The 15,369-nt window shown below is 46.6% G+C and overlaps 1 protein-coding gene across 5 annotated transcripts in view; it reads right to left on the bottom strand.

Annotated features, from left to right (window-relative positions):
• Positions 1 to 15,369, bottom strand: part of PTCH1 (patched 1) — a 110,372-nt gene that overhangs the window by 88,579 nt on the left and 6,424 nt on the right. Inside the window, exons 1-2 of one of the 5 annotated variants that reach the window (XM_081943330.1) lie at positions 11,263 to 11,289; positions 607 to 799 (exon numbers count right to left, since the gene is read on the bottom strand). Coding sequence is in view for 2 of the 5 variants with exons in the window: in XM_081943326.1 (XP_081799452.1) it covers positions 607 to 799; positions 2,204 to 2,602 (592 nt within the window). In the remaining 3 variants the exon portion in view is untranslated. Of the gene's footprint in view, positions 1 to 606; positions 800 to 942; positions 1,041 to 1,526; positions 1,595 to 2,203; positions 3,203 to 11,262; positions 11,290 to 15,369 lie in introns of those variants that run through there. The other 4 variants (XM_081943326.1, XM_081943329.1, XM_081943328.1 and 1 more) reach the window with 4 other exon arrangements.

The following is a 15,369-nucleotide window of genomic DNA, read 5'->3' as shown; positions in this document are numbered from 1 at the left end:
TTCCATTTTTTTTAACCTCGAAACAAATGTTTTTTCCCTTCAAAGCTGAAAGCTGTCCAAAAGAACAGGACCACACACAAGCACAGCCCTACTGAGAGCTGTGCAGATCACGTTCAGCCTGTTCCTGCAGCGGCGGCTGCTGCTAACAGGACACACGCATGCACATACACCCCTACACACTCACTCACTCACTCCCACACACACACACAAAATGGCGGAGGAGGTGAGCCGCTTTCAACACAGACTTTCCTTTCATGCCCTGCGAGGGAAGAGAGGCACCAGCTCCTTGGACACCCAAGGAGAATCGGGGAGAGGGGCCAGGAGAAAGGGGGGGCATCTGCAGGTTCCAAAGGATCCCCCTTTTTCTTCTTTCTCACCACCCAAGCAGCCGCCCTCCCTTCCATCCCCAGACTATCTCACAAGGTATCACTTCCAGAAACGGATTACAAGACTTTATAGCGTCCATCTGGCCTTCAGCCAACACCAATAAACCACCAAGGCTCTGCCCCTGAGAGAAAGGAAGGTTCCCTCAGCCACTCCCGCTGTCATTTGGGAGTGGGAGGAGGAGGAGGAGGAGATGAAGCCAGGAGAGGGATCAATCCTTACCTTCTACCCAGAGTTCCTCCACATTGGTCTCCAGATTGGCCGCTCTTAATCCCACCGCAAAAGCCCCGAAGATCAGAAGGCCAACCACTAAAAATTTCCCGCAGTTTTTTTGAATGTAACAGCCCAGTTTAAATAGCAGTCTCTGAAATTTCGCTCTCAGCCACAGCGGCGCTTTTCTTCCAGTAGCTCTCCCCTAGAAAAGCAAGGAAAAGGGGGAGAAATTAAGACCCGGGAAAGAACCACCCTCCTCCCCCAGAGAAAAGCACAATGTGCCGGCAAGAAAGCGGCTCGAGAAGGGTCCCGGCCGGGCAGTTCGTGGCAAGAACGGAGACACACCGGGGCAGCCGAGCAGGCCGGCCAACCTGCAAAGCGTGGCAGACGCCCCGCCGCCTCCCCTCCGGCTTGCAAGGAGGGAATCCTCCGACCGCCCGATCCGTTCCTTCTCAACACACCACCGCTTCTGGGACCCTTCAATTTAAGCCGGGATAGTGCTACAGCCCGGAACGATCGTCCCAGCCCCGGAATATAAATCGACCTGTCAAACAATCCTGGGATGGACTGGGGAAGAGGAAGAATGAGTCTCTCCCTTCCCTGCCCTCCACCTACCCACTTCTAGAAGAGCTGAACGCCGCTTCCCCTGCAAATCTTGTCATCCCCTTCCCCGCCTTGTTTCCTTGGGCTCCTGCATCGCAGCAACTGCCTGGCCCCACGTGGTTACCGACCGCGCTGGCAACCTAGTAAATTTATGAATTAAAATCTACAATTGCCATTTGGGCGTCTCTGGGATGATCTCGATTTTGGAAACCGAGTAGCCGCCGACAAATCGCCACAACATGGAGGAATGGAAGGGACCAGCCACATGGATGCTTTCTTTATATTTCAATCAACCAACAAACAAACGCATCTTTTAATTCACATACTACCGCTGCTGCCTTTGTTTTTTGTTGCGGTTGTTCTTCCCGTCCTGCGAAGTGAAGTGAAGGCGCTGCCAAACCTGTTATCTCCTTCGAGTACTGAAGGGAGGGGGGAGGGGGAGTGAGTTATCTCCACCCGGACGGGAAAGGTGGAAGTTAGCAATTTGCTTAACAATTTTCACCCTCTGCCTACCGCTAAAAAAGAAACGCGTCATTCACTGGAAAAAAAGAGATCCTTCTTGGAGGGAAATCACACTTCTACACTTAAACCGGATAACAGGAGCAGAAGGGGGGGCAATGGGGAGAGCAGTGCTGGTTTGGAAAACGTTGGAATTCTTTTTCTTGGGCAAAACTTTTTTTTCCAGGGGTTACATAAAAAATCAAAGCCCTTTGAAAGTTTTCTAGGGGTAGACAGAAGAGAGCCTCGTTCGTGAAGAACAGAGAGGAAAGTCCCATTCATACATTCCCAGGGAAACGCGATTAGATGATTTGCAAACCCACCAACATGCTGGAAAAACGAGCAGACACAAGGTAGGAGGGACGAAGGGCTGCCTTTCTACCTTTCGGGAGTCAAGAACATCACCCCCCCCCCCTTTTCAGCATTTTATAGGCGATTCTTCCCGCCGCTTATGAGAAAGTGAGATTTGGAAGAGGAAAAAAAGAGAGAAATCTCGACAAAGCACCTTTGCTATCTGCTCCAAGGCGAACCCTGCATCGCAGTAGCTCGGCCGCTGCAGATATTCCAGATCGGGCGGCGCGGCGCGTCTGTTCTCCACTATCCTTCTCCGCCTTCTGCTGCCGCTTCTCCCCAGTCGATCTGGCACTCTGCAGCCGCCGCCGCCGCCGCCGCCGCCTCCTCCGCCGCCGCCACCACCACCACAGTCGCCGCTGCTCTCCGGCTCCGAGGCATTAACAGCTGAAGCCATGTTGCAGCCACCGAGCCGCCGCTGCTGTTGTTTTGGCGACCCAAAGGCTGGGTCTTCTGAGGTTCCCCCCAGCACGCTGCTGTTGCTGCGGGACGATCCAGAGGGACCGGGGACTGGCTGGGTTGGCGGAGATTCGCTGCTGACAGACCGCTTCATACGGCGTTGGTTGCCGCTGCTGCCGCCGCTGCTGCCGCTGTAGCTGCTCCCGGCGAGTCAGACCCCGAGCCTTCCATTGCAACATTTCGCGAGGATCCGGAGGTCTTCGCCGCTGCTGCTTCCCACATCCAGGGTGCGCGGGTGAGCGGAGCCAGGGAATCTCAGCGCGCTCGCCTTCCTTCCCCGGACCGCTTCGCCTGCGGCTCGAGTTGCTCTCCAGGCTCCTCGCCGCTCGGCTGCTAAAAACTAAGCCGGACTCTGCCCGAGCTCTCTTTCTCGCCACCCCAGCGAAGCCTGGCGAAAGCCTTGATCTCACAAGAGCCGCCGCCGCCGCCGTTGCTTCTGTTGCTGCTGCTCCGTCTCGGTGCCCTGTACCATTCTGTCTGGGCGCAAAGCTGTCTCTAAGAGCTCTCCCGGCCGCTTTCCCCCCACTCTTTCTCTCCTAGATGCGTGCGTCGCGCTTCCTTTCTTCCTCTGCTGTGTGCAGCGGCGGCGGTGGCGGCGGCAGCAGCAGCAGTAAGCAGCAGCTCCCTTGCTTCAATAGATGAGATGAAGAAGGGGGAGAAAAAAGGAACTCTCTCCATTTGGATAAAGAGGAGGAGGAGGGGTGAAAGGGAGAGGGGAGAGAAAGGGGGAAAGAGCTGAAATCCCGCCCCTGGGGCTGTCAGATGGCTTCGGTTTCTGGGCTGCGATTGGCTCAAAGAGGGCAGAAATTACTCAGCAAACATGACTATTATTAGCTGCTTAGCAACAGCTCACCAAAGTAGAGAGACCACCCAGGCAGGCTACCCTTGTGTGTGTGCATCTCCAACTTCAGGGGAGCCTTAAAGAGATCCAGCCCTCTTTCCATGCAATACTTCCATTAAGGAATGCTTCTCTTTTCTCCCTACCCCCTCCGTTTCTTTTCAAGAAAGGTTTGCTTTGGGTTTTAAGAAGGAAAGGACGTTGCTGCTGCTGCTGTTTTTAAAAGGGAGACGTTTTTACAAAGAGCACATCAGGATTATTTCACGGAGCGACCTGTTAAAATACAGTTTTTTCTTTCTTTCATGAATTGGTTTGAGGGAGGCGCACGAAAGAAGAGGCTAAATGGTATCCGGAGCCCTTCAAGAAAGTCCTTTTGGAGGCGCCTTGGCCTCAAGCAGCCACGATTCCTGGGAGGTCCAAGCTGAATTCCCAGGGCTGCACAAATAATGACAGGGTGGTGGATCCTGCGGTCTCCCCCTTTCTCCCCCCCCTTTTTTTTGAATCAAAGAAAAGTCTGCGTTCCTACAAGAACAACCAGCCGTGTTAAGAAAAAGACCACAAACAAATCCTTAATACTTGAAACAGTGAATTTAAAAACTGGAACAACGGAGTTACTCGCTTACACGCAACACTACCTAGCTTTGAAGAAAATGCTCCGCAAGCCCTGTTTTTTTGTGTTCAAAACGTTGGACTTAAAAAAAAAGGTTACGAGGTTTCTCATAGATCCTTGTGTTGCGCTTACTTAACATTTCGTGTTCTAACCATTTAATTTTGGTAATTCGTCACAAGTGACGTCAAGGGGGTCGATTCCCTATTTTTCTGTTCTCCCCCATTGCTTATTATGTTGACGGACTTTCTTACGCACGTGCCCATCTTGGTTATTTGATCCGCCATGAAGAATTTAAAACCGGGGAACACTCTTGTCCGAGGAACGTACAAGCTTTTTATTTGTTTCAACAGTTCTCGACGACGTGGGTGCGCCTAGCCAAGTTTTGCGCAGCCAATCTTAACCAGAGGATAGCGCTCCGCCAAAGCCTGAAACGGGAGGGGAATGTTGCTTTAAGGAACAAACTTGCGCGTGTTCATTGAAGGAAAAAAAAGTGGAGGAGAGCTAGAAAAGACCGCACATTCAGAGAAGGGAGGGGGAAGGCCGTGGAGGCGGGCTACAGGTTTCACGTGACTGGCTGGCTCTGGATTATGCACACAAGGCTGGGCTTCCCTCCGTTGCAGATCTGGCGGGGTGGGCTGCGGGTCTCTTGGCTTGGCACTCAGGGCCTTAGCCCATCAAGTTTAAAACGCTGGATTTCCCCATCCACACGAGTGCGGCCTTTAGCCTCGCAGAGCAAGAGAGAGCAGCTCTTCTCCCTCCCTCCCTCCCCAGGAGAGAAAAATACCAGACAAGCCATAGTACATTCCTAAAGGAGGTCTCTCCCCTTTACGCTGCCCAATAGCAGTCTACGTCGATATCTGTAGGCCAATGGCAGAGGGGGAAAGGACGTTTCCATTCAGCTCTGTGCTACACGGAGGGAGGTGGGGGTGTTGCCACGGCAGCCGTGTTAGGAAGGCTTAGAGAAGCCGATTCTTCGCTCGCAACCGCCTGCTGCGCCCTGAACGCCAATAGTTTACTCCTGCGGATCTTTTAACATTGCACAGGGCTGGCCGCTGAGGTTTTACCCGAGAGCGTCCCTGGTGAAGACTCTAATCCCTCAGCCACTTTAGCAGCCCCGGCAAAGACATCAAAGTGCGCTCTGATCCAAAGAAGTTTCAGTTCCTCCCAAAGGCACGTGTGGAGCTCTGATCCCCTCTCCTCCCCCATTTGCAATGCGACAGACGCGTTAACAATCGGCAACCCCGAGAAGCCAAAGTGGGGAAACTCGGCTGGCTAATGATTTCTCACGATCTTTTTGGCTGGCCTGATGTGGGATACTAGCACTCCGCTGTTTAGAAAACCCTGGAGGCAAAGTTAAAACATCTCTCGGCTTTTGGCCACTTCACGTGTTCCCCTAACACACGGTATCCTCCGGATGACCTTGGATTCCTAATTAACCAAGCTTCCCAACCTGCGGAAGACACATAATTGGGAATGGCGACATCGACTTGATGGCAACTCATCAATTATTGTCCTACTCACTACATGGGGAATGCTGAACCTAATCTACAACGAAATGCAAATATACAGGACTGCACTATTAGCTATGCTTCTGAATAAGTGGATTTAGTTGTGTATTTGAACCCCAGGCATCTTCCTCGTTTTAGTATACCGCAGTAATAAAATACATATTTTGCTATAAAAGGTCTCTCGTCATACTCAGTTCCTCCGTACCAATTGCGTGGAGAAGCCTCAACCTCTTCTGCGTGGTGTCCTTGGCCACGCTTCCTGGGGAAAAAGCTGCAGGGTGACCACGTTAGGTGGGCGCCAGTTTGGGAAAAGCTAGAGTGCTCTCAGTCATCGGTTGCACAATAAGCCGTGAACTTACTGGCCAGTCTTGTTTTAGCCAAGCACGCTGTGCGATCCCACCCGCTATGATTAGTTTAATATTCAGTGTAACCTGCTGCGAATCCGAATATTGACTTAATTGAGTCTATATAATTATTTAATTTAATTGACTAAAATCCAATTAAACTAACCGTGACAACGCACGTTGCCTTAGGAAATGGATAAGCCTTAAAAATGATCTGCATATGTCCAATGTTGTGGCCATTTTAAACAATCTACTTAAATCTCCATTCTATGTCCTGAAAAGCACTCTAAACTATGTTACTCTTCTCAATCTTAGAATAAATTTACACATTTAGCCCCACGTGATTACCTCCAGATGTATTACAATGAAATTCCTTTCATGACAGGACTCTCTCAGCCCAGTCTCCAGTCTGGGGAAAATCTGTTGTTTGTAAATATAAGGGATGGTATGGCTGACGAGGGAGAGCAACAGAAGTTGCCTCATGGAACTGGATTCACCACCTTCGCCCACGATTTATTGGTCCCCCGCCTCATTTCTCAGTAAGCTTTTCTTGTACGGTAAAGGTAAGATTTTCAAATGGACTTACTTTGGAGTAAAAAGAGTAAAAAGGTGATTTAAAAGTCCTCAAAACCTTAAATGGCTCATACTTTCCTTGATTTCATTTCCCAAATCCACACTGTACAATACTTTCTTTCTCCTCTTCCTTTTTGCAACCCTGTGGCTGCATCGTTATTTCCAAAACTTAATCTGGAGGCTCAAATTTAACAAGCCCTATCTTAATATCCTTCCTCCCTGCCGCCGCCGCCCCCCCTCTCCCCCCCCTCTCCTGGTTCATTTCACACAGGAGATGAATTACATGTCTAATTGGCTTTGTTTCATGTATGTGCGTGTGCCCCCGCACACGCTTTAAAGGATGAAGCGTAAGTGTAAACGTCTCGTCTCGACTTGGGTGGCCAAAACCAGGGATATCCTCAGTTTGCCTCATTGCCAATGCACGCGAAAGTGGGCTACTTGCTTCAAAGCTACAAGGGGGCTCCTGATCTACCCAGCCTTCGCATTCGCATTGGGCCTAGTGAACGCTTCGTTGGGTGAGGGGTCTCTCCCGGCCGCCTTGAAAGAGGCGGTGGTGAGACCCTTGCTCAAGAAGCCTTCCCTGGACCCTACGGAGCTGGCCAATTATCGTCCTGTCTCCAACCTTCCCTTTTTGGCGAAGGTTGTAGAGAGTGTGGTGGCTTCTCAGTTTCCATGACATCTGGAGGAGAATGATTATCTAGACCCGCGCCAGTCCGGCTTTCGCCCTGGGCACAGCACAGAGACGGCCTTGGTCGCGTTGGTAGATGATCTCTGGAGGGCCAGAGATAGGGGCTGTTCCTCTATCCTGGTCCTATTAGACCTCTCTGCGGCTTTTGATACCATCGACCATGGTATCCTGTTGCGCCGACTGGAGGGGTTGGGGGTCCGGGGCACCGTTTTGCGGTGGTTCGGCTCCTACCTCTCTGGCCGGACGCAACGTGTGTTGGCAGGGGAGCAGAGGTCGACCCTATGCCCCCTTACTTGTGGGGTGCCACAGGGGTCGGTCCTCTCGCTACTCCTGTTCAACACATACATGAAGCCGCTGGGTGAGATAATCCGTGGTTTCGGGGTGGGATATCATCTGTACGCTGATGATACTCAGCTGTACATTTCCACCCCGAACCACCCCAACGAGGCCGTCGAAGTGATGTCCCGGTGTGTGGAAGCCGTACGGATCTGGATGGATGACAACCGACTCAGGCTCAACCCTTCCAAGACGGAGTGGCTGTGGGTTCCGGCTCCCCGGTTCAACCAGATAATTCCATCTCTGGCCATTGGGGGCATTCAACTCGCCCCCGTGGAGCGGGCGCGCAACTTGGGCGTCCTCCTAGATGCCAGGCTGTCCATGGATGAACATGTGACAGCCGTGGCCAGGGGGGCGTTCCACCAGGTTCGCCTGGTGCGCCAATTGCGCCCCCTATTGGACCGGGACGCCCTACGCACAGTCACCCATGCGCTGGTGACGTCTCGCCTGGACTACTGTAACGCTCTCTACATGGGGCTTCCCTTGAAATGCACTCGGAGACTGCAGTTGGTCCAGAATGCGGCCGCACGGGTGATTATGGGGAGTACCAAGTACTCCCATGTGACACCTCTCCTGCGCGAGCTGCACTGGCTTCCTGTGGTCTATCGAGTGCGTTTCAAGGTCTTGATTACGATCTTTAAAGCGCTCCATGGCTCAGGACCTAGTTACCTGCGGGATCGTATTCTGCCCCATACATCCCTACGACCCATCCGCTCGCACAGAGAGGGACTTCTCCAGGTGCCGTCCACCAGACAGTGCCATGGGGCGGCGCCTAGGAGCAGAGCCTTCTCTGTGGCGGGCCCAGCACTGTGGAATGACCTCCCCCCGGATATTAGGACCACTACTGACCTCCGCTCCTTCCGTGTCAAGCTCAAGACCCACCTTTTCCAAATAGCTGGCCTGGCTCAACCATAACTTCGTATCGCTCCTGATGGGTTTTTTAATTTAGTAATTTTATTTAAGGGGATTTTAAATTGTGTTTTTAATTGTCTTTCACTTATAAGTCAACTCTCCTCCATGCACATATGTATATGTCTCTGTTCTTTTTGTATATATGTTTGTCTTATGTGTATTTTTATTCGTTTTGATTGTACGCCGCCCCGAGTCCTTCGGGAGAGGGTTGCGGCTAATCAAATAAAATTATTATTATTATTATTATTATTATTATTATTATTATTATTATTATTATTATTCACACTTGACGGCATAGCGGCCTATAGCGCGCATGCCCCGTGTTGGTAGCCTATCTGGGCCACATCATTCGAAGCAATGTGAGACGGCAGCTGTATGAAATACATTTGGCTGGGCGAAAGACCCGTACGGCTGAGCATTTACGCTTTGGCTTTCTCTCTCCACCTAGTTCAGAGAAAGAGAGAGAGAGGAAGAAGTCCTGCCTGGTTTAGAGATCACCTAACCACTAGTGTAGTGATGGGGAAGCAAAGCTATACGATACTGAGACACAGTGATGACCAAATGACACTGTAAAACATCGCCATTGAAAACATAGCCAATGCCCCTGCTGCAAATAGGCCAACTCCACTGCCACAGCTGCTCCCCCCCCCCCCAATTTTCTCTTCTACACTTATATCTTTGCATCATCCACACCTGTCTCTGGCACCACAACTATCCATGAAGTATTTCCACAATTCACTGTACCAATACACCTATCCCTACTTTAGCTCTAACCTAGGCAACAACAAAACATATCCAAAATTTAGATGATATTGAGTTTGGAGCAGCTGTTCTCAGTCTGGTTTCCTCCAGAAATGTTGGGAGCGTTATTCCCAGCTGAATGTCCCAGAGCATCTATGGTTGTACAAAACTGCTTTGGAATATAGACACCAAAGAAGAATGTCATCCCTTAATTCACAAATTGAAGAAACACTGTTGCAATAAACTGTCTACTTCAAATTGCCCCACTCAAGTGGCAAATCAGACAACGTTAGATGGGAATGTGAGACACAGAAACATTGACTGTTTGCTCTTGTAATCATCAGTTTTTGTAGCCCAGATGGAAGGCAATAGAGCATGAAGGCTCAGAGTTTGAAACTATATTAGAGGGCTTCAATATTTTATTTTCTGTGCTTGCACATACTGTTCCTACTATGGGGTGCACTGTGCAGCCTAACCCAAGTGCATGTATGTAGTAGCTTGGACCTGTTGTATTTTGTGAGTCTCCAAGTCCTTCCATACAGGCTTCCTATTGAAATCAATCAGTAACTTCCCAGTATCAACAATAGTAAGAAAAAGATAGAAGGGGAAAAAATAAGGCTGCAAATCAATTACAAAGTTATCTAGTTTCCTTGCCATTAATGAGGGACAGAGCAGTCTGTACATTATACAAAAAGGTTGCATCTGGCAGCATTTTTCTGCCAGGGTGGATGAAGTTCTTGATTACATTTCCATGCCCACAGCAAGTGGCAGTGTCTGATGGGCTGGTTTGGAGCAGCTGGGTTGAACCTGTTAATCTGTTTATGGTTTAACACCAGGAGATCCCAAGACTGTAGGATAGAGCAGGATATTAAAAATACAATTCTGAATGTGACTGTGTGATTACCAGGAGTTGACCTCAACTCTAGGAAATCTATATCCTATTATATGGGTTTTCAACTCCCATACATTTTTATTGTCTGGGAAGAGCTGTATTCCCAATGCCACCTGGTGGACAATAGGTTGGGATGTGTAGGTAGCTAATTAGTTGCTAAGTGGGTGTTTAGGCCTTTGATGTTTTTACAGTAACAAAAGTAGTACTACTCCAGTGAAACTGCATATAGTCAGAAATGTCCTTGTGGTCACAGCAGTAATGAAAGAAAAACAGTGTTCAGGAATGTTCACTATGATATGGTTAAAAAAAAGACAAATGGCAGCCACAAATAGGTTATCAAAGCCCCCATCTTTTTTTATGTTGTACAGAAAAAGATGTGGGACCTTGATCACATGATCATACCCAGCATTTTGGCTTTTTTTATCCCCACCCTGCAAACACAACTGTAATTCTTCTATCTTGATAAGGAGACAGCTAAGAAACACAGTTTACCCCATAGTAGGATACAGATAGTCGTCTACTTACAACAGTTTATTTAGTGACAGTTCAAAGATACAACAGGCCGAACCGACTATTGCAGCATCCCCATTGCCACCTGACCAAAATTCAGATGCTTGGCACCTGGAGATCAGGTGATCCCCTTTTGTGATCTTCTGACAAGCAAAGTCAGTGGGGAAGCTAGATTCACTGAACAACCATGTTGCTAATTTAATAAATGCAATGATTTACTTAACTGTGTCAAGGAAAGTTGTAAAATGGGGCAAAACTCACTTATTAAATGTTTCACTTAGCAGCATAATTTTTGGGCTCAGTTGTGGTTGTAATACGAGGACTACCTGTATGTTCTTAAGAGAGATGGAGGTAAACCCATCTTAGATAATCAAATAAGACTCTATGGATAGTATTAGTCTGCTATTTTATTTCTCTTTAAAGGATATTTCTGTCATGGTTAGTCTACGTTCCATTTGGAGCTAGCTCAAATCGATGACAGCAGTAAGTAGAATGGACAAGCTGGGTTCTCTGAATCTATGCAAGGTATTTTTTTTCTTAATATTTGTTAATGGCTCTATATTCCTTTCACTTGATGGGATACATGGCTTTTCATCCCACAGTACCTGGATTATTTTAAGCCACTGTTTTCTTTGTCATGCCGCATTGATGAAACAAACCACAACTGGCTGTATTCATACAAAATAATAAGCCCAAACAAACCACAGTATGGCTTACATCATATGTGCATCTGATCAACAGCTCAGTTTTTCACTCGCTAAAACCAGAGGCAGGGCATGGTTATTTGTGGGACCATAGTTACCTGCCTGGTCGACTTAATTTGCAGGGTTGACACCTTCCAGGTCCCAGGGTTCAGCAGGCTCTGACCAGTTCTGGAGAACCAGTAGCAGAAATGTTGAGTAGTTCGGAGAACTAGTAAATACCACCTCTGTCTGGCCCCGCCCCCATCTATTCTCTGCCTCCTGAGTCCCAGCTGATTGGGAGGAAAAGGGGATTTTGTATCTTTCCCCTATCACCCTCACCAAGCCACCCCCTCCAAACCACACTCACCAAGCCATGCCCACAGAACCAGTAGTAAAGATTTTTTAATCCCACCACTGATTCTATCCCTTACTCAATGCCAGCTATCAGGACTCTGAAAGCTCATCTTCTCTCTAGCAGTGTCTGCCCTCTGGAATGAAGTTCCCCCAAGATTCAAACAGCCGTTGCCTTACTGGGATTTCAAAGGGCTCTGAAGAGTGGCTCTTCGCCCAGGCCACTGGGGAACATGATTGATGCTCCTTTTCTTCTTTTCCCTTATTCCCATTATGTTCGTTCTCTCTGCCATCTCTGCTCTTTTGATTTGTCTTGTTTTTGTACTGTTCCTTTGTTTTTAAACTTTTAAAATAATTTGTAAAGTACCCAGAGTTGCTAGGAGTTGGGTGGCATATTAATTTAATATATTCTTATTGTGGTTTGTTGCACAGTCAGCCAGATGTTTAGACTGGATTTGACGTTTTTATCCATCCATCAAGGACCTGGGATAGGCAGATGTTATTATTTGATGGCATAAATGATTATATATTAATACATTATCATCACCTTACCTTTCAGCAAAGATGCTTGCTGAATCTTGTTCAGATTATAATCTAAGACAAGTATAGGTAAGTATAACTGGGCTGAAAGGATAGGTTTTTCAAGAAATAGGTGAGTTTTCTAAAATATAAAACATTTTCTATGGCCAACCTCAGTAATTTAATCAATAATGCATTTCAGACAGGACACAACAGTTTCTGTAGTTTAACCATCATTTGGCTAAAATATCTCATAATACAGGAAGTCCTTGATTTATAATCATTCATTTAAAACGGAACTGAAAAAAGTGATTTATGACCAAGTCTCACACTTACGACCATTGCAGCATCCCCAGTCCCATGATCAAACTGTGGGTGCTTGGCAACCGGCATGGGTCCTGGGATTGTTATTTGCAATCTTTCTAGGGAGCTTCGGACAAGCAAAATTAATGAAGAAAAACCAGATTCACTTAAAGACCACATGATTCACTTAACATCTGTATCAAATATCATAATGGGAGCATGGCTCACTTAACAACTGCCTTGCTTAGCAATGGAAATTTTGGGCTGAACTGTGATCATATGTCACGGACTATCTGTATATAAAACAACACTGTATTATTTGTAAATAGGCTATAGCTGTGATGGTGACCCTATGATGAGCCTGCCCAAAGTGGCATGCAAAGCCATGTTGCCTGGTGCGCATGCGCATGTGATGATTAGTTGGCTTTTGTGTGTGCAGCAGTGCCAGAAACTGGAAGGTCTGTTCTTCCATTTCCCAGTATGAGCATGTGCACCAGCCTGCTGATCGTTGCATGGGTGGCAGTAACTAGAAGACTTGCTGGCCGGCACATATGTGTGCATCGGAAACTGGAAGTTCATTTTCCAGCATGTGCATGCCCCCTGGGCAGCTCCTCTTCCAGGTTGCAGCTCAGATGAGCATGCATGCTCACTTTTTGGCACTCTGTGCCTCATGCATGTGTGCGCACTCCCTTTTTGGCACTCAGTGCCGAAAAGGTTCACCATCACTGGGCTATAGCATATGATTCTTCAAGAAAAAATAGGTGACAATTAGCTAGTATTCTAGTTATATTATACACACACACACACACACACGCACACACACCATAAGTTGTAGCTTTATATATGTGACTTTTGCAGCTCATTTCTGTGCATATTTATATGGGAATGAACCCCACTTTTCTCAATGGAGTTACTGTTAAGTGTAATTTTAGAAACTCAGCTTGTGACCCTATAGTGCTTGGAAAACAGGGGTTTCATTTTTGAGGAGGAACATATAAAGAGCAAAAGAGATGACCTTGGCAGAAATATTCAAGAACCATTACATAAGCAAAGAGGGTTGAAACATTCTCAAAGTCTTGGCAAGCAAAATAATATTCAGAAGCAATAAAACAACCTCTCCCCTGCTAGGAATATGAGAAGGTGAAGATGTATGTAAAACAGAGTCAGGCTTGCAAGATTCTGCTTTTCTAATCTAACTCAATAAAGTACAGTTCTAGTTTTCCCATGGAGTCGATTGTCTGGTTTACCTAGTTGGGCTGACAGAAGAGTGGTAGGTAGAACTTAAATCAGACCGGAAGAGAGTAGATCTGTTCCCACAACAGATTATTGATATGATTAATCTTCATGGCAATCAATAGGATTTCTTTTAGTCCATTTGATTATTTTTTATGCTCTGTAGGCCAATATTTCTCTCCAAATAAGCATATATCAAGGGCAGAAGACAGCAAAATATGAATGTAAGAAAGTATTAGATTTAGACTGTATGTATTCCTCTATATCTCATTCATATACATTCATGTCTGTACATCTATTCGTCTTTCTAACCCAATGGTTGATTTTGCACATTGAGTAAAGCGAATCTGTAACACATTCTAAAACATTTGCAGTGCTTGTTGCTTGTGGTTGGCCTCTTCATACCTCTTTCTGGTTGGCAAAGAATGCTTCTGCATGCTGCCATTGCATGAGTAGATGAAGTTTCAAGATAGGCATTTTGCAAGCTGCAAGCAGGGTTTGGGAAAGGGCCTCCAACTACATGAATCAAGTCTCATTCCCCTCACTCCCCTCTTGCCTTTCTTCATGGTCCCTTCCTCGGGAGCCTAAGAAAAGGAACTGCTCCAGTCAACTTGTCAAAATAATGCAGCTAATTACTGCTGATCTCCTTTAATGGAAAACTGCTTCTCATACTACAAAGGAAGATGTGAGAACTCTGCAACACACAGCCCACAGGAAAGAAGGTCCTGAAGAGATCTTTGGGACTGCCCAACCCAAGTCCTAAAAATCTTAAGTTCACCAAAAGGACAGTCCCCTTGGTAAAGAAAACATGGGGATCCTGTTATGAATAGCTTTGGGTCGTTGCTGGTGTACAATGGAGAGTAGCACTTTTCCCTAAAAACCTCAACAAAAAACATCTTTTAAGGTAGGCTTCCAGGAACATATCTCATTAGCTTTTGTCATTTGTTTTAATGTGTTTATATTAATGCAATCCGGATGAGTCTTCTTTTTAAGGAGAAGACTGAACTTCTAGTGTTCAGTCTTCAAGGATGTTCAAGGATATTTAAAATAAGAATAGAAAGAATACCAGTAAAGAAAGGAAAACAGGCTCTCCTGTATTAAATTATGTGGATTCACCCCTCCCAATCTAGCAGCTCTTCTATCATACACAATACATTGTACAAAATAATGTACAATGTATGATTTATAATGCTTTCTATGGAAAAAATTGTCTTCTTTTGTATGTGGTAACAAGAAAAGAATCATTAGGAAAAATTTAAAGCAAACGGATGAATAAAAGCTGCTGCTCTGGGAAGGAAGTTGTCCAATTTGTTCACCACATGTATTTAATTATGAATCAATTCACCCAAAGCAGCATGATCATTCAGGCTGGGGATGATGGGAGTTGTCACCCAATCTACCTGAAAGTTAGAAAAGGCTATATTGAATTAGAAGTTTGGAAAATTGCTGTACATTGAATCAGATTATTGGCTCATCCTGCTGGCACAGTTAGCCAAGAATGCAGGTAACATGTCAGGGTTTGAGACAGGAATTTGTCTATTCTCCTAAAGAATGCGAGCAAGATTCTGCCTAGATATAGAGAATTCTCACAGCCATTCCACCTTGCTCTAAATGGTTTTGTCATAATGACAAGTGTTTGGAAAAAAACACATCTGATAATTTTTAGGGCTAAATTAAGAGACTCAGCAGTTTAAGCAATAGAAAAGTATTTGTTTTCTTTCTTGCTTTGTTTTCTTTCTTCTTTTAAAACCCCAGGCATTTTTCTTAGGAACATCTTTTTCTTATACCTAAGGCAGGAAGAGCTTTCTGGTTGCTTGGTT

This window comes from Natrix helvetica (genome assembly GCF_964273705.1).
Source record: "Natrix helvetica genome assembly, chromosome: 2".
Lineage (NCBI taxonomy): Eukaryota > Metazoa > Chordata > Lepidosauria > Squamata > Natricidae > Natrix > Natrix helvetica.
This window is presented reverse-complemented; position numbering and strand designations above follow the sequence as displayed.